Source organism: Ixodes scapularis, unplaced genomic scaffold (genome assembly GCF_016920785.2).
Source record: "Ixodes scapularis isolate PalLabHiFi unplaced genomic scaffold, ASM1692078v2 PGA_scaffold0__279_contigs__length_252992795, whole genome shotgun sequence".
In the NCBI taxonomy this organism is placed as follows: domain Eukaryota; kingdom Metazoa; phylum Arthropoda; class Arachnida; order Ixodida; family Ixodidae; genus Ixodes; species Ixodes scapularis.
In genome coordinates, this window is record NW_024609835.1 from 5,893,654 (window position 1) to 5,918,185 (window position 24,532).

Consider the following 24,532-nt stretch of genomic DNA (forward strand, 5'->3'; position numbering starts at 1 on the left):
GGCCAATCCAGCAATGCCAAGGACACAGCGTCACGAAGGTCTTTACGTGCACATAAATTTGTGAGTCCTTGTCTGCGTGCTTTCTTAGGCTCCCGCCTTTGTAGGGTTACATTGTTTCTGAAAAATGGGCAAAAGCTGCTTTGATCTTAAGAAGTAGCTGCCATTCGGAGAAAACCTGAAGAGGAGGAGAGGATAAGATCCCATAGAGAAGTCAAGGCATTAAGCTTTGATTGAAAGGATGGACGCTTTACTGTTTACAAACATGAACCTTTGCTTGCGTCCCAAGTGACTTGCGGTCTTTCCGTGTTTGCAAGCCTTTCGAGCTTGCTTATGTCACCAGTGTTAGAAAGCATAAATGCTACAGGGAAAACTATGTTGGAGATTTAGCGAGGGCGCACTATAGTTAATGTCTTGGAGGAGACATGTTGGTTTACAAGAATGTCCGAAAATTGTGAGCAGCTCTCGCTCTTGTTGGTTCTGTTGGCGTTCACCTGGTGCATTTGTGGTTCAATACTCATTGATTTTTCAACCAGCGGCATTAGGGAGGGGGGCTTTGATCATCCTTTTTATGAACCGGAAGTTCGCTGGGACATCAAAGACTGGAGCACCACCTGGTGGCACTTGCAAAGAATCTAGTCACTGTTCAATCGTGTTCGAACGCAGAACGCCGGCGCCTGGTAGGAACAAAGGTAGCTAACCTTTGCGCTTAACCATTATCCTTCCAATCAAAGCTCGGCACTCTCACGTCTCCACCCGATCTCATCTCCTCCTCTCACTCAGTTCCTCACAGTATAGCATTCCTCGGAAAAGTCTTTTCGAGTCGCTCAAAGGTCTGCGTGAGCCTCCTTTCGACAACTTGCCGCTAAAATTTGCCAACACAGAGTTAATTCCTGTGTGCGCACCACGCCCTAGTATTTTAGTAGCAGTTTTACGGGTTCATCATTTTTTTGATGTCCGTGAACGTCTTCATTATAATATTTTTTCCCCGTTGCCAGTAATTTCTGATTTACGCTCAAACATGGATGGCATATCGATCACGAGCGCACCTGTTCAAAGAAAATGGCCGCGGTTATTTCGACCAAAGCGCGAATTCGTAACTTATTAGACACTGATTGAGAATTTGGAGGATTTGGAACTTTGCGTTTCTAAGGTTCGGTACTGTATTCCCGCTATGAAACCTTCGAGGAAAGACATGTTGCATTCCTGACTCGTTTTATTTGGTGAAGTCTTCTGCAGTCCGAGTTAATCTATGAAACTCTCCGCTGATTGGGGATGTTGAATCCGGCGTGGTGCATGGCCTGTACATCATATTTGAACGGTCGAGTGATCCGCTATCCAAGGGAGAAACGAAGACACTTCCATGTACACTCCAGGGTACTTGCGGTTAGTGCATTCCACTCCCCAAGCAATGATGCCAACCAGCACATAATTCCCTCTCTTGTACTGCACGACAGGACCACCCGAGTCGTTCTGAAAACAACACCGGATAGACAGACAGCGTCATTCGCTAAGAAGGAAAAACTTTGTCGGCATTTAGCCCTATCCACTGTTGCAGGTTAAGAAGCCCCCCACTCCCCACGAAGCTCTCCACTTTTTTCACTTTATCGAGCGAGTCTTGGAGAGGGAGGCGAGTGCACACGCCTCCTCTTTCCACCTTTTTACAGCTTTCACACGCTAAAGTGGAAAGAGTGAAGGAATTCGCGAGAGGAACTTGTCCCGTTTTTCTTCATCTGCAACAGGGTAAATAAAGTCAAAGACAACTTAAGAAATTCAGGATGTGACGAGTCTGCCTGATAATCACTTTGCAGCCATTGCGACTCCGGCCTTCGGCGATAAAAACGCCGAAAAAAAAGAAAAATGTGAAACTTATATAAGCCACGCCCGGCGCCTCTGAAAATGTCAGCGACTATGACTGTTCATGAAATACTTCACTCGTTCCGAATGTTTGTTTCTTTAAAGCAAATATATTTAAAAGGTGAGAATCGGCGCTAATTTTTGTGACTTTACAAAAATGTGGACTAAATTAAAAAGGTCGGGTAGAAATTATTTTCGGATGCGTCTCTTTACATATCAAGTACACAGCTCGTTTTTTTTTTTCTTCTATAATATTTTTTACACTCTAGCGCCCAGCGTAGACAGGCCGAGGTGCTCCCTTTTCTACGTTTTTCGCAGTCATAAACTTCAATTAGCACCTGCCTCGGCTGCTTCGTTTCCCTCACCTGGGTTGGTGCGTGGTTGGTTGGAGGTTCGTTGATTCCAACAAATCTTTTAGTTGGGTGATCGGTTTACCCAGTTAATTTGAATATCTTAGAACAAAAATTGCTGCAGAAACCACTATTGTTGGTTGTCTATGAATCGCGATAGCATATTCGTCTAGGACAACCTCAAGGGCGACGTCAAGGGCGACGCCAAGGACGACGGTCAAGGACGACGTAAAGGTCGCCAGATCCTTCGAAGGGGGTGCGAATGTGAAGGTGAGAAAGTGACCTGGAATGGTCTACTGCGCATACCTACTGCGTATTAGGAGACCAGGGGGGGGGCTATGCAAGATGGCGGGACGGAGGGACCGGGACTTAAACGCCTGCTGCGATTGGTCAGCTTCATGCCGCTGACGAATACAGTGGACGGTGATGTCCCTGTCCGTCCCTGTCCGTCCCTTCGTCCCGCCGTCTTGCATAGCCCCCCAGGAAGTCCAGGAAATCCGCAGGGGGAGTACATACTTCGTCTCACCCTACGATGGACTAAAGGCAAAAGCTACGGACCACCAGATCCAATCACGAGCCACTTAGAAATTGCGCGGTATTTGGCTTCGATGCACGTATCGGTGCCCGCGTCTCGCACCACTGATGAGGGGACGGTTGGACAGTGGTTCGAATCGAAGAGCACTGAGTGACTCAACAATTTTACATCGTAAAGAAAGCCACGACACATAAGCTCTTTGCAGCGGTGAAGCCATAGAAATGATGCGGCGCCTTTGAATTCGAGCATTATTCGTCCAGCTCTAATCAATGTTAAGCGTGTCATAGTACAGTGTGGAACGTGATTGGATCTGGCGGCCCGTGGCTTTGGCCTCTAGTCCATCGTAGGATGAGACAAAGTATAGAACTCTCTCCATCAAAACTACATTCGCGTGAGACTGCAACTCTCACCGCCAGGAATCCAGCACAGTCGGTAGTCTTTCTTCACCTGGCACAAAGCTCAAGAAAAACAATCGACGAAACAATTTTGGATACTCGTAAAGCTTCCACTGCTTTTCCGCAGAGACACAGAAAACCAGCCCCTCGATTGACGGAGGGAAATTAGCTAACAGACCATTCCGCACATACCGTACTTACTTAAGTAATAGCCGCACTGTTTATGAAGAAAGCCTGCGGTTCGCTTTTCCGCGGAGCACGAAGCTTGCCAATCACCGGGATCGACAGCATGATTTCATCGGTTTACAGGACAGAGATAACGTCTTCGGGCGAAGATATCATCAGTGAAGGTTGTATTTGTATGGAGAAGCGTGTTCTCGATCTGGTTATTCGCCATGTGATTTATGCGCAGCGCAATGATTGGCTGTATATCTGCTCTGCGGGAAAGTAGACGCAAGGGCCTTGTTTTAAAAAGAAGTGCGGCTATTTCTCGCGCAAACACGGTACCCAGCGCCTCCCATCGTCTTTTAGGTACACTACGGCTATCCGATGTACGGAGAGTGGAAAATTAGCCGTAAATAGGTGGAGCGGGTCATGTTTGTTTACCGTTTCGCAATTTCAGAACGCAAAGAAAGCTGGACGATAATAAAACATGATGCGTATCGGCTTTCTCATGTGTTCGCTCTATTTTCGTTGTCTTCTGAATTCACAGTGGTAAGAGAGAATTAGTTAAGTCACTTCCAGGACGTTCGGAGCGTTGAACTGGACCCGAGCGTACACCTGAACGGCCCCACAATTCCCGCACTGCGAGGTGCAATGTGGGATTGACGAGATGCCTCGTGGGATTTTCTGGAAAATTCTATTGACAAGACTGGAAGAAACGTGCTTGGAGCTGAAATGAAGACCGACTTCTGAGCATTGCGTAAGTACGTGAAACATCACGTTATATCCCCAACTGTAATTTTTCTCCCCCACCTTTTTTTTTTCTTTCTGCTACAAGTATTTTTGGGGGGGATCTCCCTACGTAGATGGCAATGATTGAATCGTCTACTACTTAGAGCGAATGTAGGTGCACTCGCCTTTTTACAGTGGACATACTCTAAAATATCCTGCCAGTTCACTTTCCCGCCCTATAGAAGACAGCCGATCACGGCGAGCGATAGAAGAATCCCAGCGAATGACAAAGCTTAGAATACAATTAGAATATAAAGGGTGGAGGGGAGGGGGGGTGCAATGTGCGTGGGGAAGGTGAACAAAATGAAATGTAGTGCTCAATGTGCCCATAATATTTTTTTTTTTGTAAGCTTACGTTTAGCTCTGCCATTCGCTGAGCTTCTTCTATTGATTGTCGTGATTGGCTGCCCCCTTATTCTGCGGTAAAGGTAGCTCAGATAATTTTGTTTAGAGCGTATACACTGACAGATTAAGAAGCGCAGGGCATGATTTTTATGCCCTCGCGCTTTTTAGCTCATGATTCTTCTGTCAACGTTCGTATCGGTCGATGTCGCAACATAGTAAGTTGCGGAGCAATGATTAGGTGTTGGTGTCTCGCCACGTCCTGAGCTTCTTACGTGTCAATGACTACATTCGTGTAGGATCCTAACTGACGTCAGCCCCACGTGCAGATTGCTTGATGTTGCAATGCAGTCCAAGGTACGGGAACACGTGCCGTCTTCCAGATTGAGCACCGGTTAAAGCTGCGCGCACACTCTCCTCCTCTTATCGGAAATGCCACAGAAAGTTGTCTACGACTACAGTGATTCTCCGCTAAGTGGTACCACGTTTTGCTAATGCTAAACTGAAGGTTCTTTTTTTTTTTTTTTTTTTCTTTTGCACTCGTTACGCCTTTAGTTGTTCATTATAGAAAGAACTCTCGAAACATGTCTTTTTTTCTTTTTAATGGCCGACATTTATGCATTAATGAAAGGGCTTTTGGCAGGTTCCATTTTCAATGTTCATGCGTAGCGCGCGTGATTTGCTCGCTTTCCGAAGCGGCGACCATGCGAGTGCTGGGCTGAGGAGATCGGGCGCTGCGCTGAGGACTCGTAAATATTGGAATGGTGCACATTGGATCAAGTTCTGATAGACGTTCGCTAAATTATTAAAGCACCAAGGAGAATGTTGGGACCATAAATACACGCGCTGCACACGCTCGATCTCTCTGTACAAAAGAATTCGAAATGAATACATAAAATAAGGCGTTGTGGAACGCAGGCACCTGTTCCAGATTTGTGCTTTCCACCGGTTCCTGCTGTACATGCCAGCATGTACAGCGCGTGTAGATAGCGCCTGTTCGGTTGTCTTCGTGTTGTCTTTTTTCTCGTTTTGCTGGCGTTTTTAAACATTATAAATAATAAAGACCAAATAGCCCAAACCCGCATTTTAATGCGAATTCGTTCCCAGAATTACCTGTGGTACCTGGATAATGCGGCGAATTGTCTATTAATGGCTTTCCCTTTCCCTCTCCTCCTTTCTCTTTCCAGAATTAGTGGTATTTTGCAAATTTCCGAACCTTCAAACGAGGCTGTAATTCAACAATTCAGTAAAGTGAGAGACACACGCGCGATTCGCCCGATCCGACGTGCGAACCATCGGAGAAATGGCTGCTCCGACTCGCCGCACACGACAGTTCGAGACACATGCTTTCGACGCGACGTTCCGTTCGGCTCTGCCCAGCTCCGGGTATCCTACTATCGGATAAATATCTGAAAGATAATGGTTGCATTTGTAACGGGTGGTCGCACGCGCCACCTAGCCTTGAAACCATAAATATTAATCCTCCTCTCGCCTTTTTTTTTTGTTGTTTTTCTCACTTTAAAACAAACAAAATGTTTTATTACATTTTAATAAAGGATTTAAAAATTTTACGCAAACTTACTTTTTTTTTGCTCAACATCACTTACTTACGATGAACCGCAGTGGACCTCAAGAGCCATACTAGCGAAGCGAGCACTGCGTACAAATCACGTGACTACGCACCCCGTGCATTGTTGCGTCTCTCCCAAAGTTAACGCAACAATCACATGGCACTGGAATGGCTTGTACAGCGTCTGCTGGTGTCCATCGTAATTTAAAGCGAAGTACATTTGGGGGATCGATGGTCTTGATCGGTCCCAGGGCGAGGAGATTGAACTATACACCAACTCATGTTTACAAACCAACCGGAGCGCCCCTAGCGCACGCCACCGGCGCCGCGCGTGCGCGATGGGGGTGTGGGCAACAAGCTCGCCGTCGCCCAGAAACAAACCATTGAAATGCGATGTTGTCGGCGTCGGTGTGAGTCCCCCTGCTCTTTTTCGCGTTCGAATTGTTGATTCTACGTCTTCCTGGCCATGTCCGACTAGTTGAGCGGCGTCAGCGAAATTACCGAGGCTCGCTACACCGCGAAACTTCGCGTGATTAATGTGACATGTGGCGATTCATTCCGCGTGGACGCCGCAGTATGTACGCTGAAAACTAATTTGCATGATGAGATTTCGCTCGCAATTTTCAGTCGCGACGCCGCTCGGGCTGCAAAAGCGTGAACGGTAGCTGAGATGGTCGACGTCGATACTAAAAATCGCAAGCAGAATCGGACCAAGTCAGTTAGGCATAGCAAGTCAGTGATGGTCAGTGAAAACAATGATCAACATCTCCTTGTATTACTTTTTACATCGAGCCTGCTTACCAACCTTTGAACTTAAGTCTTTTGAGGCCTGCGCTTACTTCTTAGCGCAAGTACCGGGCCCATATTTGGAACGGGCCGGCGTCGTCTAAGAGAGCAGACGACAAGCAGAAACGTTTGAAAGAGCAGACGACAGTTCGAACAATCAGGCGGCTGTTTGAACTTGAAGACGTACTGAACGTAGTCCGTAGGTGGTCCACACAACTTGATAGTTTTCTGGCGTTCATGCTAACAAAACAAATAAATCTAATGACCACAATATGCGTGAATTTAACTGAAAGTGGTTCCCGCCCAACCAATCGTTGTCCGACGGCGTCTGCTTTTCCCTTTTCACGGCACATATCCAGATTTTCGGACGAACCGAGCACGTGAAAACTGACCTTCAAACGTTTCTCGTCTCTTTTGGTACGGCCCCAGTCCCGGCGTTTTGACGAGAAGGCAGGTTTTTGGCTAGTTCCCTTCAAAACAACGCAGGAATACACGTCTGGCATGGGGATTTCTGCCCACAGCCCCAGACCGGAAGTGCGACCGACGCGCCACCACCGCGCCGTGACGTCACAGAGATGAGTTGGTGTATAGGGGGAGCTCTGACCCGTTTCTTGTCCCCACACCTCGGTGTATACCCAACGCAAGGCCTGTGGACATGCCTACAGGCAGCGGCGTAGACTTTCCATTTTCCCGAGGAAGGGGGGGGGGGGGGGGGGGGGGGCTTTTTCGCGCAATTTTTTTTACACCGGCAATTACAGCAGTTTATTTTAGGAGGTAAATTTTACAGCGTATGTATATCTTCTTCTGCTATCATTGTAACAGCAGTGCTCTTGGTCCATTACTTTTTCTAATTTTTATTAACGACTTGCCAACTAATATTTTCTCACGCATGCGGTCCTTCGCGGCCGACTGAATCATCTATCGCTTCATTGGGCGTGTTAAGTTGTGACTCCACGACTCCGGTTCGGGTAACTCAGTCGGAGTCGCTACTAAACGTACTTTTGGAACAGCTCCGTATGTAGAAAGCCCCCTCTATATGAACAACTGGTTGTTTTATTGATTTTTTTTTTTTTCCAATGGGACATCGCAAAAGGGCAGGCTGCTGTGGAAGCAGACCAAGGGGACATAAAAGTGATCGATGCCGCGTTACCTTCTCGCCAGAACTGGAGATTGAAGCTAACGAAAGCACGCTGGGATTCCATTTCCCATGTATTTTGTCAATAAAGGCAACGTGGGCGTCATTTTGTTTACATGCCACTACTAGAAGCTTGTTACATGGCACGTAAACAGCGTCTTGGTAAGGATCATGGCCGGGCGGGGGGGGGGGGGGGAGGGGGGGGGGCAGGGCACGAGCCCCGATGCCCCCCCCCCCCCCCCTTCCCCCGTAGTCTGCGCCTATGCCTACAGGCCTTATGGGCATGCCCAGGTCATCTTCTTCAAGAGAGCGCTAGGCACAGTATAACGTAAATATACTTACGATAAACGATGTGACGTTCATTGTTCGGGCCATATCTCTACCGAAAGCAGCGGTCAGAGAATGCGAGCTTGACCCACTTCGGTTTTTGTGCTGGAAATATGAACCGTGCCTGCTGCACTTTTTCTGCAGGCCTGAATATTAAAGGGGCGGTGCAACGATTTTCGGACTTCGGTCAAAGATTTCTGAAAGTTGTCCCCTGACACTTCTGAAGTAAAGAACAGAAAACTGATTTCGCCTGCGTGTCCTAGTTGTTGCGTAAAAAAAAGATAAAGATTGGCATTTCGGGCACCCCTCAACTCACTCCCAGCCTTCAGGGTCACACCCGGTTGCACTCCCAGTGACGTCATTCGGAGTGCCGTGTAGCTTCCCGTGTGCTATCTCGGAGGACGCTTCCCCTCCCTCTCCCTGCGTACATTAGCGGGCGCTGTGCTGCAGCTTAGAGCCGAGCGAGGTCACGTAATCTTTCCGCCGTAGTTCCTTCGGCTGCCACTTGGGGCTGCAGGTGGGGGAAAAAGCGCGACTTTTGCTTTGCGATTATGCAGCGGAATCGCGACATTTTTATTGAAGGAAGTGTTTTCTCTATCCTCTGGGACACGATAAACAACGTAAGAATGACGAGATGCAAATTCTTTTAATCATAAAATCATTGCACCGCCCCTTTAACAAAAGAGCCCCTCCTCCCCCTCGGGCGACCGGAGAACACGAACTCAGGCCGAACGCTGACGCGGCGTTCGGTTACGTCAGCCGAGTGAATAGTCATTGTTATTTTATCCCCATCCGTATCGTTCTAAAGTTAGCCGCTTGGGGCGCCACGGTCTGATCTCCTCCCCTTGTGCGCGCGGGAAAACTGCATGGCGTCCGTTGCCTTCACTTGACGACGATGACTCGCTTGACGCACAGCTTACATCCGCTTCCCGGTCCTGCTGTCCCGATCGGGCCTATCTTCACGTGACTTAATGACGTTCGCGCCATCCGTGCTGCCATTTGCTGCGGCCCTCCGACTGTCGAACGGAGGTGCGGCGAATATCTGGCAAGTTGGTCGCATGCCGGAGCCGGAGGAGCCCCCGTCCGGTGCTCCAGTGCCACCAAACTTGTATTGTCCGACGATGTGTTCCTAGAGTTCGCACGTCGGATCGAACAATTTTGAGGCGCATGTGTCTCGCGCTGAAAACACCATCACCATTTTGTTCAACTTACCTCACAAGAATCCGATTTATCATCTGAGATTGCACAAAACATGGTACTGTTCATATAGTCATTTTTAATCTTCTCATTTCGATACACCTCTTCGAACCAAGAATAACAATTCTCATCAGATAACACTTTCATCACAATCGTATAAAGCGTATTTCTTGACGAGCCACCTGTCGTAAGAGAAAGGTTAGTTTCGCAGTTTCTCAGTAGCATGATAAAATCATAAAATTTTGTCTCATGTTAACGCACGCGCTTGATGAAACATGGCCAATGTTTACACGCCCGAGCTTCTGAAAAGACACATCTCCGTTCATACATGCGTGAATCCATTCACAAACACAAACGCCCACGCCCGCACACAGATCTGTGGGTATGTGCCACTCATTAACTTGTTATGAAAACGCATCAGTGAAGAAATAAAACTCAAATATTTGCTTAACAAAAATAATCTTGCTTCGAATAAAAAATTAAGCAGACATTGCTGGCTAGTTTATAGCAATAAACGGGTCAGTGCCGGGCTTCGGATCACGCAGATATCGGCCTTGCTTCTACGGTGTGCAGACGCGCACGCTCGCGCTTGTAATTATGCGTTTTTAATGTTTGAGGTTAAGAACAAATTAAAGTAAAATGAGCACGTATAAATTCTTATTTGTATTTTACGATATTGAAAATCATGCGGTGACATGAACACCATGTTGCAGGTGTCTTAAGCCGCAGTAAGACTGCTCAAACATCAAAGAAACGACACGGGGTTCACTGAAGACATCATGATAAACGGAAACACCCGAGGCATGTTCGATCATGTCTGCAGACATGTTTTTGTATTACCAATGTTACCATCATACAGAAGGCAACACGCCTCAGACAATGTTGGCAGACTGTCTTTTGTATGTGGAGTAGCGGTGTGATAGCGGCCTTAAAGAGACACGGACACCACCCTATCTTTTTTTTTTTTTGCCAGGCGATATATTATGGTGTCAGAAGACTGCCCAATCAATATTTTGCTACAGCGTCGCGTATATTTTTAAGAAAGTTAAAAAACGCAACTGCTCGAAACCGAAACCAAAACTAGACTGGGGAGGAAGAAGAGATACAGAGGAGATGAGTGTGTCGGAAGCCCCGTGGCTGTGACACCTTTTTTTCCTCAGTCAACGTATTTGCTGCTTTTTAGAAGCCACAAACGATAGGTATCATATTTCTTTTTCATTTTTAATATTGTGTGTGCCTTCGATGACCCACGACTTTGATTATATTTGGTGGTTGTGTTTAAACCATAAAAAAAAAACGGCACGTGACCAATGAGAAGAGAGTGAACTTGACTCAAACCGACCAGTTCTCGATCGGCGGTTTTCGGGCGCAAAGAAAACGAATTTTGAGCCGCAAATTGTTTTTTTGGGTAGTTGGGCTCTCATATGTCTTTTACAAATAAAAAGCTTGTCGAGCATAAATATCCTGTCAGTGTCCCTTTAAAGGGAAACTGAGGCGATTTTGCATTTCAGGAAAAACTCTTAAATTGGCGGTGCAACGATATTCAATTGGAATGGTTTTTTTTCGCGTTACACGAGCTTACTGGCACTAGGGGGACTCAAGAATACTCGCACGCAACGCCACTGGCTAAAAAAACTCCTTTGTTGCGATGTAATTTCAAGGACAAAAGCGAGAGCTTTCATTCCATCTCTTCTTCGCGAAACTTGATGACGTAGCTGGGGGATCGCAGTACGCTTCAGTGACAATTGTTTAACGCGACTCATAAATTGGACCCAAGCATTTCGTGCGCGCTCGATTGGGGCTCGTGATTATTGATAGCTCGAGATGCATTCGGGTAGTGGCCCGTGTCCAATCGCTGCAATGACGACAGTGGCTGAACCATAACAATGTCTAGAAATCAGCGCGTATCCTGTCTTCTGCCAACCCCAGCGCGTGGCTATGATCAACATTGGCGGCATATAAGTGGCTCCAGGTCACGTGGCCTTTTGTTCTGGCTGCGATTTGAGGGGGTGAACGCTGCTCGTTTTTCTTTGATTTATTCTAGGACTTCTATTGCGTAGTGAAAAACGAACGCGTGTTTCATGGGTCATTGACGTCAGGAAACCGTTCTAAGCAGTATTTTGACAAAGTGCAAAATTTGTTGCTTCGTCCCTTTAAATCGTCTTTATTAGGCCTCCAGGATCACGAATATCAAAGTTATATTTTCGAGTAACGCGCCAAGCAGCCAGAGCAGCGCTTTCAAAACAGCGCTGAAGCCCTTCCTTCTAGGCGCGTTCGGTGGGATGAGGGAATTGTGACGTATGCGCCGAGAAAGTGAGGGAGAGGAGGAGACCTTAGAACGCCTTGCTCTGGTTGGAATGATTAGTGGGTAGACCCAAAACTAGCAGCCTTTTTCTCTGACTTCTGCTTATCTCAAATACTCTACTCAAAGTACGGTACCTATTTCAAATACTTTTTGTAGTATTTGGGTATCTTCCAAATACATTTAGTCTAGAATATTTGCTGCTCTATCCTAATTACATTTCTTTAACTTGTGCTCAGTATCTCAAATACATTTTGCAACCTTCGGAAAACAAAATTTCGCCGGAACAATTTACGGGAGTGGGGATCGTCAGACCTCAGGGTAAAGCTGAACCGATTGCAAACTCGGAGGCAAGCCACCAAACACAAAACAGAAACCAAGGCACGAGCAAAACACAGTTTTTAAATTCAAACAAAAGACCGAATAAATAGCCCCACGCCTCTCTGTGTCTTCTTGTGCACCCCCCCCCCCCCTTTTTTTTTCAATCTGTCTTTGAATGGCACGTCACTCTTTGAGCTAGCAAAGTGCTGGTGACGTCATCCGGATTTTGCTCTCATACCCCACCTCTTGTCTGGATCGAGAGTGGTTCCGTCAGTGGAGGATTGCTACGCCAACGCTCGGGACGGTCACAGTGAACCATTTTCGGAAATGTCCGGTTCAGGCGTTCTAGTATTGAAAATGCGGGAACATGTTTTCATGCGAGCACAGGCACTTTTTCGGCCATAGAACCCAGATCCTGCAGGCTTATTGATCCGAAGTGACCTCAATTAGGCTTCCCCAAATCTCCTTGTGTGCCTATTGCGGCTTAACGTTTGCTCCGAAGCTCGTTTAAAAGCGTTTCTTTCATCATCTTCCGAATGCGCGCGTTTTTTCATCCTTAAAATCCTCAAAACCAGTTTTCCGCTAGGAGGAGTAATTAATGAACAAGTGGATTCTGATTTTGGGATCTTTGCCATTATGGCCTCAGTGCGTATAAAAATGGTTTGAACTGGCGTACAAGGGGGCAGTGGAAGGAGGTTCAGAAGCTGTTTTGTGGAAACTCTCGTGTGTTTCCCTCTTGACTTTCCTGTTTTTTTGTTGCTGTTGTTTTTTTATTGAGAATTTGAAGATCCACGTGATTTTTTGTTTGTTTTTGACTAGGGGGACAAAGTACTCTCTTTTGGTTGTTAATCAGCGACAGAGGCTGATGTCCGCGAATTCGATGTTTCTTCTGAGCGTGAGCTTGTGTCGTTCACTCGCGTACTCATCAACAAGTCTGGCTGCCTGATCACCTTCTAGTAGTTCGGCTGTCATGGATATGCAATGTCGAACAACACGTCAAGTGCCCCGAATCGCGGCGGGGTATATTACGAACTTATTCCGGAATGCGTCATGAGCAGCAGGGCAGGTGCCATGCCTACATTACACGAGTCCCGTTCTTTTATCAAATATTTCGGCACGCATTATGTTGCATATCCCGAATTATTTGAGAGTGAACTTCAAATGCAGAAACTAAGGTTTTTTTTTTTTTTTTTTAAGGTTATAAAGATCACAGCAAAATGTGCTTTTTATAGAAGTCATCAAAAATCGAGTACTCCTTTCTGATTTTTTATTCTTAGATTACCAGCTTAAAAACGTACCGAGTATCTTCGAATGTAATTCAATTACTTTATCGAAGCAGTCGTACGTTACTCAAGATTGTTCGCACTAAAAGTATCTTGAATACTACTCTAATTACATTTTCAAATATGTATTTAGTATCTTATCTTAAATACCTGTGTTGAGCGTTTGCTACGCTGTCTCCACTGCTCTCGTCGAACGCGTTAAAATTTGGAACGCAGAACGTATCAGATACTTTACTAGGAGGAATACAAGACACCCTCCTCATATGCATCAGAGAGAACGACGGCCGAGTCGTTCTGTCACGGCCGTCGACGGACGAAGACGCCGCCGAGTCGTTGCCCCTTCTCCTGGCTGAAGACATCGCTCGTCTTACGAACACGAATTGATAAGAGCTTGAAATACACGCAAACTCGCTTCGTGCTCAAAGTTTGCGTTATTTGTGCGACGTGCGACATACGGGTTTTGCGTTTTTTGTCTGCTTCGCACGGCCGAAAATACGAAGAAGAAAAAAGAAATAAACGTGGTTGGGAATAGCCACGTCACTTACGGCAACCCTGTCCTCCTCTACATTTTTCCTTTCTACCCAGGCCAGTTCTGGTTTCGGTTTTGAAAAGTTGCGTTTTTTTTTTTTTTTTTAACTTATTAAAAGTATACATGACGCTGAATCAGAATGTTGGTTCTGTAGTCTTTCTACACACTATTAACACGCCTGGCAAAATCTTTTTTTCTTTGGTGTGTGTCTGAGGGGGGGGGGGGGGGGGAGGGGGGGGGGGTTAGTGTCTTTCCCTTTGATGCCCAAAACTTTACTTGAAATACTAAAGACCCACAAACCCTGACATGGTTTTAGAATACACGCAGTCTGAGATCATGCACAAGTATGATCTCAGAAAAAAAAATTACCTTTTCTTGTACGCGCGTTTCGAAGTGTTGCTCGTAAGCAACATTGGGCATTTGCAGCTCTACTTCACGTCGGATGAATAAAATCAGTTGCCACGTAGGAGAAGAGCGAGGCGCATTTTGAATTTCACGCAGTATAGGAAGGTATAGCCGAAATTGTATTATTCGCGCCGCTCTCTCCTCTTGCAGTTTTGAGGCCACTGGTGCACGCCATCATACCTCACATTCACTCTCGGCATTAGTTTTAAGAAATGAACGATCTGTTTTAAAGATGCATTTCGATCCCCTACCGCTAAGTGCAGGTATCCTTGCTCTTTCTACAAGGGGCACTAAATTTATTGAGGCGCATGTGGTACGGTAGAAGATAAATCATTCTTGAGTTGTTGCTTCTTGGCAACGTTGGGCATCAAAGGATTAAATCAATTCATGTGACTCAGTCAGCTATTTGCTTTTACTTCTTTGTGTTGACATAGATACAAACAGGATAAAAAGTAAACAACTAACATTTTCTAACATCGCGCAAATACTTTTTTTTTATTAAATTTTTACCGCGTTCTTTAGCTACTCCTGTTTCCGCCGAAAATTGTAACCATGTGTGCTTTTCTTAGCCCTAGTTTCCGAATCGTATAAGTCAAGCGTGTGTTGCGTGCCTCCTACAATGTTATTTATAATATCAGATGACGTGAGAGGCTTGCCTCGCTTCCATACAAGCTGCGTCGTATTATAAAACTAGCTTTTTAAGCAATAACCATGTTGGCTCGCTCCTTCCCGTCTTATCGGGTGTCCATGTAACACCACAAGAATACAGTAAGGGTATCATCATCAATGTGTTCTATGTGCGAGGTAGCGCAAACAGCCCCTGCCTCAAGTCACGTCGCCAAATCGAGGCGCTATCAGTTTTATTCGGTGATGGTTTCAGTGAAGCAAAGTGGAAATGCTACGGAGGGATACACCGCTTCGGACGCGGTCCAGTGACGGCACAGCCACCGAGTCGCCTTATTGGCTCCTGTGTGCTTCTTAGGCATTATGTTATTGAATTCTGCCTACTGAAACGACGCCTTTGAAGCAGTATTTATACAACAACGAAAAGCAGCGTCCTCGCCAAGTCTCGTCGCGATCAGTCGCTTGGCAGGTAAGTCAGGTAAGCAGCTGATTGTCCTCCCTACCTGCGAAAAGGCTAAGTGTAGCGATCGATGTCACCCTTCTTTGTGTCGTTTAAACTCACACATGTACCTTTTCTGCTACGCGACATTGATATCGCAGTATATCAGCAGCGAGCTTCGCCTCCTTCCCTTCCGCATGAAGCCGATCTGTCCGAGACGACGAACTGTTTTCTCGACAGCGAAAATCTGTAATCCTGCGCATGATGCTCTTGAGCGGAACACTTTCTAAAAAAATCTAGTGATTTTTTCGAAGAAAATTTTTAGAAAGAGCAAGTCGCTGCTATGAATAGAAGGAGCCAGTCCAATCACGAGGCTGAAAATATGTTTCGACCTAAGAAAACAGTCCGCGCTGTGACGCTAGGTGACTACGTCACGTAAGCACATGCCTACGTCACGCAGGAAAGTGAAACGTCCTGCTCAGTGCCACCGCGCAGGCTATTGTTTTCAGATTGAAAGATAGTTCCAGCCTCAACAATCGCCGATACCTCTATGTGGAAGGAGGCGTTCCACATTTATAAGGGCATTTCGTGAAAGCAGACAAACCCTATTTCTCAAGGTGCACCTTCTGAGCTCTTAATTTTTCAGCCACCGAAAAAAAAATAAAAAAGAAAGCACTTTTTTTTCTTTTTTCAAAGTTCAGCGTAAAATTGTAAAATTTAGGATCACCTGGTCTCTTCGCTCCATATCCGCAAATGATAACGAATCCTCTAACCGTGTAATATTCCTCAGGCAAGTCAATCGTTTTTATTGAACCATTAGATGCCTGTATGTTGAAGGAACTGTTTAGTCTTAAGATGGCGATATCAAAATCGTACTTTTTCTCGTCATAATGCTCGTGTACAAATGTCTTTGCTATCTGTAGAAAGAAAACAAAACAAATAGTATTCTTTTTAACAGAGCGTTCGGTTTCTATTTTCATCCGCGAGAGACAAGGCGAGCATTCCCAACTTTCACCGATGCATGGTGGTACCGCGGTGTGAGGTTCGCGTTCCCTAGCTCCTGGATCATTGACTTCACAGTAGAGTTGTTCAATCTTTATATCCCCCTGATATAAAATAGGTATGGAAGAGCCCAATATTGCTCGTATCTAACAAAAGTAGGATTACTGACGCGTCACAGACATAATCTCGGACTGTTTGCTCTACGTGGATCATCCAGATTGTAGCCAGTCTGATAAGCGCCAGTCCGCCATCTATAGGTCGTGAAAGTTGCAAATATTGAGTTGCTTGTACTGAAAAAAAAAAAACAATTTCACTGGAAGGCAAATTTATTTTTCGTCACAGACTCAGTAAGTCAGATTCCGAGAGTGACTCCTATAGACTCTACACTCTCAAGAAAAAAGGGTGTATCGTTACATCCTTTGTCTGATATTATACACCCCAAAACTTCGTCCCGACGTTCTGTGCCCTATAATTGAACAGACGGCCCTAAATTTTACGAACGGCTTGATAACGGTGCGATATAACTTTTTAAATAGCTAAAGTACGTATCAAAGACCGCATAAAGAAAACACCGAGTTTTCACAGTAGGGCCAAGAAAACCCCGATAATTTTTTTTGTAGTCAGTAACACATACATTAGCTCTTTTAATAAGTTGAACCACACGGCTATCAAGCCCCTCGTAAAATTTTGGCCCGTCTGTTCGACTGTGGTGTGCTGTATGTCGAATTGAAGTTTTGGCGTCTATTATATGGGACAAAGGGTGCAACAATACACACTTTTTTCTTGAGAGTGTAGAGATTTTATTAAATCGCATGCAATTTCGTGCACGTCTTACCTATTACGTTTGTAGAAAACTGATAGTTAATGTTGCACTTTAGAACCGACGAGGTGAGACAAATTTAGCGTTATTTGAAAACAAACAAAGAAATTAAACTTTTTTCAAAATGTTATAATTCGTAAATGTGCGGGTAAAATTAATATGTTTCAATGCAAGCAGTGGATGTGCAGGGTGCCATAAATATTATTTAAAAAAAAGAAAGTCGCTTACAACCCCCTTAACGCCGAATTAGAGCGCAGCTCTTCTGAAAGAGGGGGGAAGGGTACTGAAGGAAGGGTACACCTTTCGTCCCTCCTTCCTACTTCGTCATCCTGCCTGCTACTCCGCTACTGGGGCCACATGGCCTCACAGGGGCCACGTGACCTCGGGGGGGTCACGTGACCTCACGTTTACGCCAACGGCGACGGCGCTCAAGCCGGAAACGGGCGCCTAAGAGCTACGCTCTAAAACTCAGACCTCAAGAAACATTTTTTGTTGTGATATAAAAAAATTGAAGAAACTTAATTTCATTGGCGCCGATTATGGCAATTTTTCACACGCACGGCATGTCGAAGCCACCAAGGATAGTGGTGCTTGAGAACAGACAAGTCGGGCTTAATTTATATATGACTATCCTTGTTCACATTAAAATAGTGACTGTGCTTCTATTTTTACATAGCGCGCGAGGCGACCCATTTACAGCAACCTAATAATCGAGAGCCCATGACAAACGAAAATTCCGGGGACACGTTTTATTAATTTCTTATGTACAATGCTTTCCCCACTCCCCTCACCTCCCCCCTCCCCCCCCCCCCCCCACCCCCCCCAAAAAAAAACAACAAAAAAATGGGAAAGGAAAGAGATTTATGTCTTTTCTCCGCAAACATTAAATACGCATCGCCAAACGCTCAGTGTCTGTCCAGATGTAGCGCTAGCGGTCCGGATCCTACGCCAGAGTTTCAGATCTAGCACTTATCTCATTCAAAAGTTAATTTTCGGGACATTTGAATAAAAAGTTGGCTCTGTTACTGGTAGTTTGCGCCACCGTCAGTCTCACGTAGTCATGGACTTTGTCGGTCACCATTTCACGATTGAGAATTTCCGAGAATTCCTCATAACTCTTGATACCAGTTCGTTCTAAAACTTCGGCATCTGGTTCGAACCACTAATGCTACATTTGAGCCGAAGCTGAGCGTTAGACGATACGTAGTTTGTTTTAGTGATTTAGAAAGCAGGGTAAAATGTTTAGGAGGACACCCTGTATTTACTTAAACAGCTTACAGCGCCGAACTACTCCCGATTCATTGTACGCTAATCATCTCTCCGAGCAGGTCACAAACAACGAGCTTGCTCGCTTTGATTGGAGGAGCATAGTGGGTAAAGGCGAAGGCAGGAAGCCTTTGTGTTGTATCCTCGGTTGCGCCATTTTGATAGCGAGAGAGAAAAAATGGAAAGGGCTGCCGGCGCTTTCCCCCTCGCTGGGTCGTTAGAAAGAGTGAAAGTCCCGGATGAAAGGCTTCGCCGGTGTTGGGCGTATGCAGTGCCCGAACTTTGTACGCGCTTTCTTTTCTGTTTTATACTCGCAAACTTAATTAGAGCCACGGGCTTCAATGGCGACAGTCCCTCAGTCATCGGGACACCATTGCTCGGTGATAGGGTGCACGAAAAGCGACAGAAAGCGTCGAATACTATCCGAGGACCTATGTAGCTTGCATGGAATCCAACAAGGTGAGTGTGGCTGCAATGTCTTTAAAATGCATCGCTTTCCGCGTCACTAGAATTGAACCATTTATCAATTTTTGCTTGCAATGGGCCTATTTCAACGTTGCCGTTTTTAGTAATCAACAAGCGATACACGACACGGGAGCCTCATTTTACTTTGGAAACACTCGGAGCTGCCACTGATTATTTTGCTGCTCTGCTTTCATCCAGGGTTGGGAAGTATCGCAATAGTATTTCAGAAATACATTTCGTATCTATGTTTCTGTATCGCGCGATACATTTTTTCATCAGTATCTGTATTCCTTTATCGAAATACATTTTGGACGTTTCTTTGTATGGCGATACAATCAGGGTGAAATGTATTTGGTTACATTTCTTGAAAAAGACCCCCCCCCCCCCCCCAAAAAAAAAAAATACAATTAAGTCCTTGTGCAATTTCTTTTTTTCTCTTTTTTTTTACTTCTGAGGGCATTAGGGTTAAGGAGATGCTGGGGCATTGTTACCATGCTGACCAAGGTTCCTTCCGATTCTCCGAACTATTTTTCTATGCGTCATCTTCTCTCTTCGGAGAAGTGTTGCATAGTCGGGGACTCGAATCAAGTGCCGTGCCAGGAGTAGAGTGGGATCCTGGGTTCGAGCCCCACCCCTGCCCGTTCCGATATGGGTGAGCATCGTACCGGCGTGCGGTCGTGTATCACTACTGCGTGGTGCACGTTAAAGACCCCAGGTTAGCAGTCGTACTGCACTGGCAAAATTGCTCATCTACAGTGTAAACCAGTGTCGCCCCTAGTGGCAGACCAACCTTACGCTGTATAAATTACTAAAACATCCAATTTGACTTTTTTTTTTTTTTTTTTGCTGGCTTCCAATGCCCGCTGGCTACATAGATCCTCGGACAGTATTCGACGCTTTCTGTGGTTATTCGGTCACCCTATGATCAAGCAATGGTGCCCAATGACCATGGGCGAGCAATAGTGTCCCGATGACCGGGGGACTGTCGCCATCGAAGCCCGTGGCTTTAATTAAGTCTGCGAGTTTAAAACAGAGAAGAAAGCGCGAACGAAGTTCGGGCACTGCAGACACCCAACACCGCCGGAGCCTCTCATCCGGGACTTTCACTCTGTCTAACCCCCCAGCGAGGGGGAAAGCGCCGGCAGCACTTTCCCCTTTTCTCTCTAGCCCTTTTTCAGTAAAATGGTCTATATAAACCATTCCATTTAGCGCTCTCTGGGTGGCACCATTTTGTTCGACAGCAGCGCCCTCTCCATACATCCGGGAAATTCAGCGGGTTCGGCGGGGTAAAACGAGAAAGAGGGCGCGCGCCAGACTCCGCTAGCCGGCGACAAACTGGGAGGTGGACATTCTCCATCTTTGGGCTGTACCGGCGGGCTGTACGGAACATCGAACTCTCGCTCGTGGCTGCCGTTGTGAAGTGGTTCGCGTTCTCGGAATAGTTATGAATACTCCAAAATCAGCCTATAGCTCTCTGTTGTATTTCGGTAAATGATCAACTAGCATATCTTTTTCCCGTTACTTAAACAGCAGTTGAGTCAGCCGGCAGTACTACCCTCAACTACTGCGTGTATTGCGGCAGGAGAGCACGTTTTTATTTATTATTTCAGACTTCCACTCATGGTCGCTAAAAGCCTACACCAGTACGAACTTTGTATAGTAAAAAAGGTTCAGCAAACGGATTTACTTTTCGCCGGAGAGACCGGCCAATCTGACACAGTTTCCCCTATTTTTTTTTTTATTTGCACGCAGGTAACAGCGCAATTGGACCCTGTTAGTCTTTTTATCTAGCATAGTATTACACGATAACTGGCATACGAAAATCTGCACATCTGCGCTTGAAATTTTCAAAATGACGCGATTTTATACAGAGTTTGTACGCCCACTCAGGTACAGCCCACTCGGCGGAGCAGACGACGTGCAGGTGAGAGGGGGACGGCATTTTTTTTCTCTCTATTCCCCTCTCTGCTATGACCCTAATGGAACGGTCTATACTTCCAATGTGAGCTGGGCGCTGTGACGTTAATGTACTCCGTGCGCAAGAAGCAGAGGAAGTTACTCGGGACTAAAAGGCACTTCAAAATTAAAAAAAGCGAAATTAAATTGGGGTTGAGATCTAGTTCTGTCGTTTATTCAATCGAGTTTTCTTTTAGTAGATCGTACGCTGCGGAGAGCGGGTCCAGCAGGCGCGTGCTCAATTACTGACGACTCGAGCTCCCGCTAGCCAACCGAAGCTCTAGAATACGATCTACTAAAAGTCTCTAATATGAACTCGATCGTATGGCTCACCTTTCTGATTTGATGCGTTGCTGAGTACGGCAATCGTGAAGTGAGGCTTCCGGCTATTACACTTAAGTGTGATACTTTCTCGCTGGAAAAGAAAAGACAAGCGTTGCAGATTCAAAGTTTCGAGAGGACGATTTTTAAGAAGTGAAACTCACTATATACTTTGTTTCGCCTTAAGCCGTACTCTGTTGCCGCTAAGAGCTGATGGGGCCAATCAAATAGAGTCCAGAGTGAAAGTCCCTTTACATTCTTTTACATTGACATACATTCTCTGTGCGTTCAGCAATGATCAAACACGTACAGAAACATGACGAGGACCACGCGGGTGTGCTTTTGAAATTGTTTGATTGATTCCATCAGCTCGTAGCGTCGTCTGCGTCATGAAATAATGTGAAACAAAAGTATAGGCATCGTCTGCGATGACCGTGTACAATGACGCTACTGGGTTCTATTTAATCAATCTATACTCTTAGAAATCTGTTGTGTCTACTTTCCCAGAAGGCTGTCGGGATAGCCAGTGGGTTTTATATACGGGAAAAAAACCTGCAAATCACAATGCCTAAATTATGTTTAGGCATTAAAAAAAAAAAAATCTGAGTTATGACATTGAGCATTGTGAAGCGTAACTATCCGCACCGACTTTTTTAGGTCTAGGCATAATTTCACCCTCGTCATTAGCAGAGCCCCTAGACGTTCTTGATTTATTAGAGTGGAAGTCACTAACAGCTATTGAAAGCGCAAAGGAAAGCCTTATTGTATTCACGCTGCCTACCTCCGGACTTGTCCTGCGTTCTTATTGGCTAACACTGCAATCTATCTGACTGTGGAGCAAAGATAAGATGTCTGGTACTCGTCACATACTGCGTTCCTATTGGTTACATTTATTGTCTATTAAATTAGTATGCAATATCGCCTCCCCATTGTCTGGCATGCTCAGAGCACAAAGTTGTCCGCCCGCTCTGCTGCGATAACTGCTTTGTAAGTGGAGCGTAATACCAATCGGCCTTCTTCCCATTGGTTGAGTTTATTAAAGTATGATCAGCGATTAGGGTTCAAAGTGCATGGTTTCGCCAGGACTTCTGCACATCGTATTCGGAGACTTCCCTAAGTCTAGTCGTCGTCTGCTAACGCGTGAGGAAACCACGACAAAATACAGAGTGCGAATAGCTTAGATGAAGATTACGCTTACTTGATCATGCTGACAAAGTCCGGGTAGCAAAGGACGTGTTGTGAACGAGCTGGGCACATGCTGTATCTGTGTGTGTGTGACGTCACATGACGTCGTGAGGTCACACGACCGTGATGTCACGTGAGTACCGGTGTCACACGATATTCTGATCACTCGTGATGTCACGATGTCACGTGACGGTACAACGGCATGTGACGTCATGGAATTACATGACGTCATAGTTCCACGTGATGTCACCGTACGTCGTGATGGTTTTTTGTGACGGTGCTTCATAACGTTCTTTTAAAAATATTTGAGTAATAAAATCTATTGTTTTAAGAAAACAGTCGAAAAGACGCCTAGTATTTTAGATATGTTGATGGCAAAAACGAATAACATTTACAAATTTAAACAAATCTCAGCTCGCGGGAGCATTTATGGGGAAAAGCAAGAAACATAACACTTACTCATCGAGGCAATGAGCCGCTGTCAAGACTTCCAGGGGTGAAATCAGGGAGCCTCCACAGATTTGTTTCATCTTACGATCTAGTATCGCCACCTATTTATACGACGTAAAATAAAATCGAAAGAAAGAAGCCTCACAATTAAGCCTCTCTCGTAAGTTTTAATGTTTGTTCTAAAACAAATTTGGGAAATTAAGTTACGTATCCTCTAATAACATATAAGAAAATCGACCCCTTAGTGAGGTGCGCCATCTTCTATGATGAGTGAGCTGAACAAAACACAGACAAAAAAAACACCATTTACACTGCTGAATTTGCAACGGTTTAATGCTCCTATTTGTTATTGTTGCTTTTTTTTTTGTTTTTTTTTTTTCGAGTCATTAATATTTCTTTTTTCTTTAACAATGCAGCTGTTAAAGGCCGACGTACACTTCGCGCTTTCCACTTTTGCCCGCCCATTCCTTTCCTATATCCTCTCCACTCTTTACCTTGCCGCAACTTGGCTCCCCTCGCAGATTAGGAGAGGGGAGCGCTAACAGGATTATCTTCCCTGCAGAAAACCGAGGTTGTACCTCGGCCTTTAAGGGCTAGTTCACCCAGCATCGTGTCCTTCGCGAAGAAATGAAGACACCGAACTCTGGACACCTACCGCCATGTGTGAGCGACGGCGGCAAGCCACGTATCTCGCTGCCGCCGTCGCTCACAGATGGCGGCAGCCTTTCCACTCTGGCTTTGTCCGAATTGCGGCCGGCCATTACTTACCGTTGTAGAGCTCCGCTGGTCTTCCTTCACCAGAGTGGAAAGGCTGAAAGTTTTTTTTCTCCCGTCAATCATATTTGCTTTTTCTTCAAGCCGCTTTTCAATTTCTGCTTTTTGGGATGAGGTGATTGCGCTTTCTTCATTTTTCTTTTATCCATCCCCGGACGTCGACGCTTCCTCTTATGGTCGTTCCTGTGGGGAGCCACCGGAAGCCGTGCAAGGATCAAAGAAGAAAAATAATGCGCAACCATCCAATTATGGTGGCTATAGGGGAAGGTGTATCGAGCGTTCCACATTACTGTGTAGTTCCACGTGCCGCCGCTTCATGACGAAAAAGTGTCGCTGCAGCCAGGCTACCGGTATAGTTCCTGTATAGGCTCCCTACGGGAACCAGAGTTGCGCGTCTGTTTTTACGTGCCGCCGCGCCGCTATTCGCCGAGATCCGATCATGTGAGGAGCCGGATCAAGTGCCGTGCAGGAAAGTAGATGTTGCACGCGCCCCGGCGTACGTTCCCCTGCGCGCGGCGCCGCTATTCGCCGAATTCAGTCACGTAACGAGCGGGATCAACATGCCGTGCAGGAAAGCGCCGAGATGTTTCGGTGGCGCCCTCTTATGGTTTCCCTCCGTGATGTCACGGCTGGGATTTGCCTCGCCATGACGTCACCAGTTGTTATTCTGGCTACTTACCATCGGGTGCAACGACGAGTTCGATGGTGTGTTTAAAAAACACAGTAGAAGCTAGGAGCATCGCAATTCGAAACTATAGTTGGTTGCAAGCTAAGAAAAAACCGGAAATGCCTCTCAGAGGAAAATGTAATCCTACGCCGAGAAACACCAGCCAATCGTTTTCATGACGTCACGATTCCGTTAACCAATCGCGATCCTTTTGAAAAAAAAAAAAAAAAAGTTCAACATGGCTGCTGGCCTTAGCAACGCGACGCTAGTTTCTCGTG

The 24,532-nt window shown here is 45.8% G+C and overlaps 1 protein-coding gene across 1 annotated transcript; it reads right to left on the minus strand.

Moving 5' to 3' along the window:
- Nucleotides 1-1,280: 1,280 nt before the first annotated feature.
- Nucleotides 1,281-22,908, minus strand: LOC115309908 (trypsin-1-like). The gene is made up of 5 exons (XM_029968162.3): nt 22,823-22,908; nt 21,191-21,272; nt 16,076-16,265; nt 9,461-9,627; nt 1,281-1,470 (listed from the first exon to the last, which is right to left on the minus strand). The coding sequence occupies exons 1-5, from the start codon at nt 22,891-22,893 to the stop codon at nt 1,306-1,308; spliced, it is 675 nt and encodes a 224-aa protein (XP_029824022.3). The 5' UTR covers nt 22,894-22,908; the 3' UTR covers nt 1,281-1,305.
- Between the last annotated feature and the right edge of the window lie 1,624 nt (nt 22,909-24,532).

Excerpts from the sequence above, each read along its gene's own strand:
- LOC115309908 (XM_029968162.3), bottom strand. The coding sequence starts at position 22,893 with ATGAAACAAATCTGTGGAGGCTCCCTGATTTCACCCCTGGAAGTCTTG. Across the intron at positions 16,266-21,190 it reads CAACGCATCAAATCAGAAAG|ATAGCAAAGACATTTGTACA; the intron begins GTGAGCCATACG and ends TTCTTTCTACAG. Across the intron at positions 9,628-16,075 it reads ATATGGAGCGAAGAGACCAG|GTGGCTCGTCAAGAAATACG; the intron begins GTGATCCTAAAT and ends CTCTTACGACAG.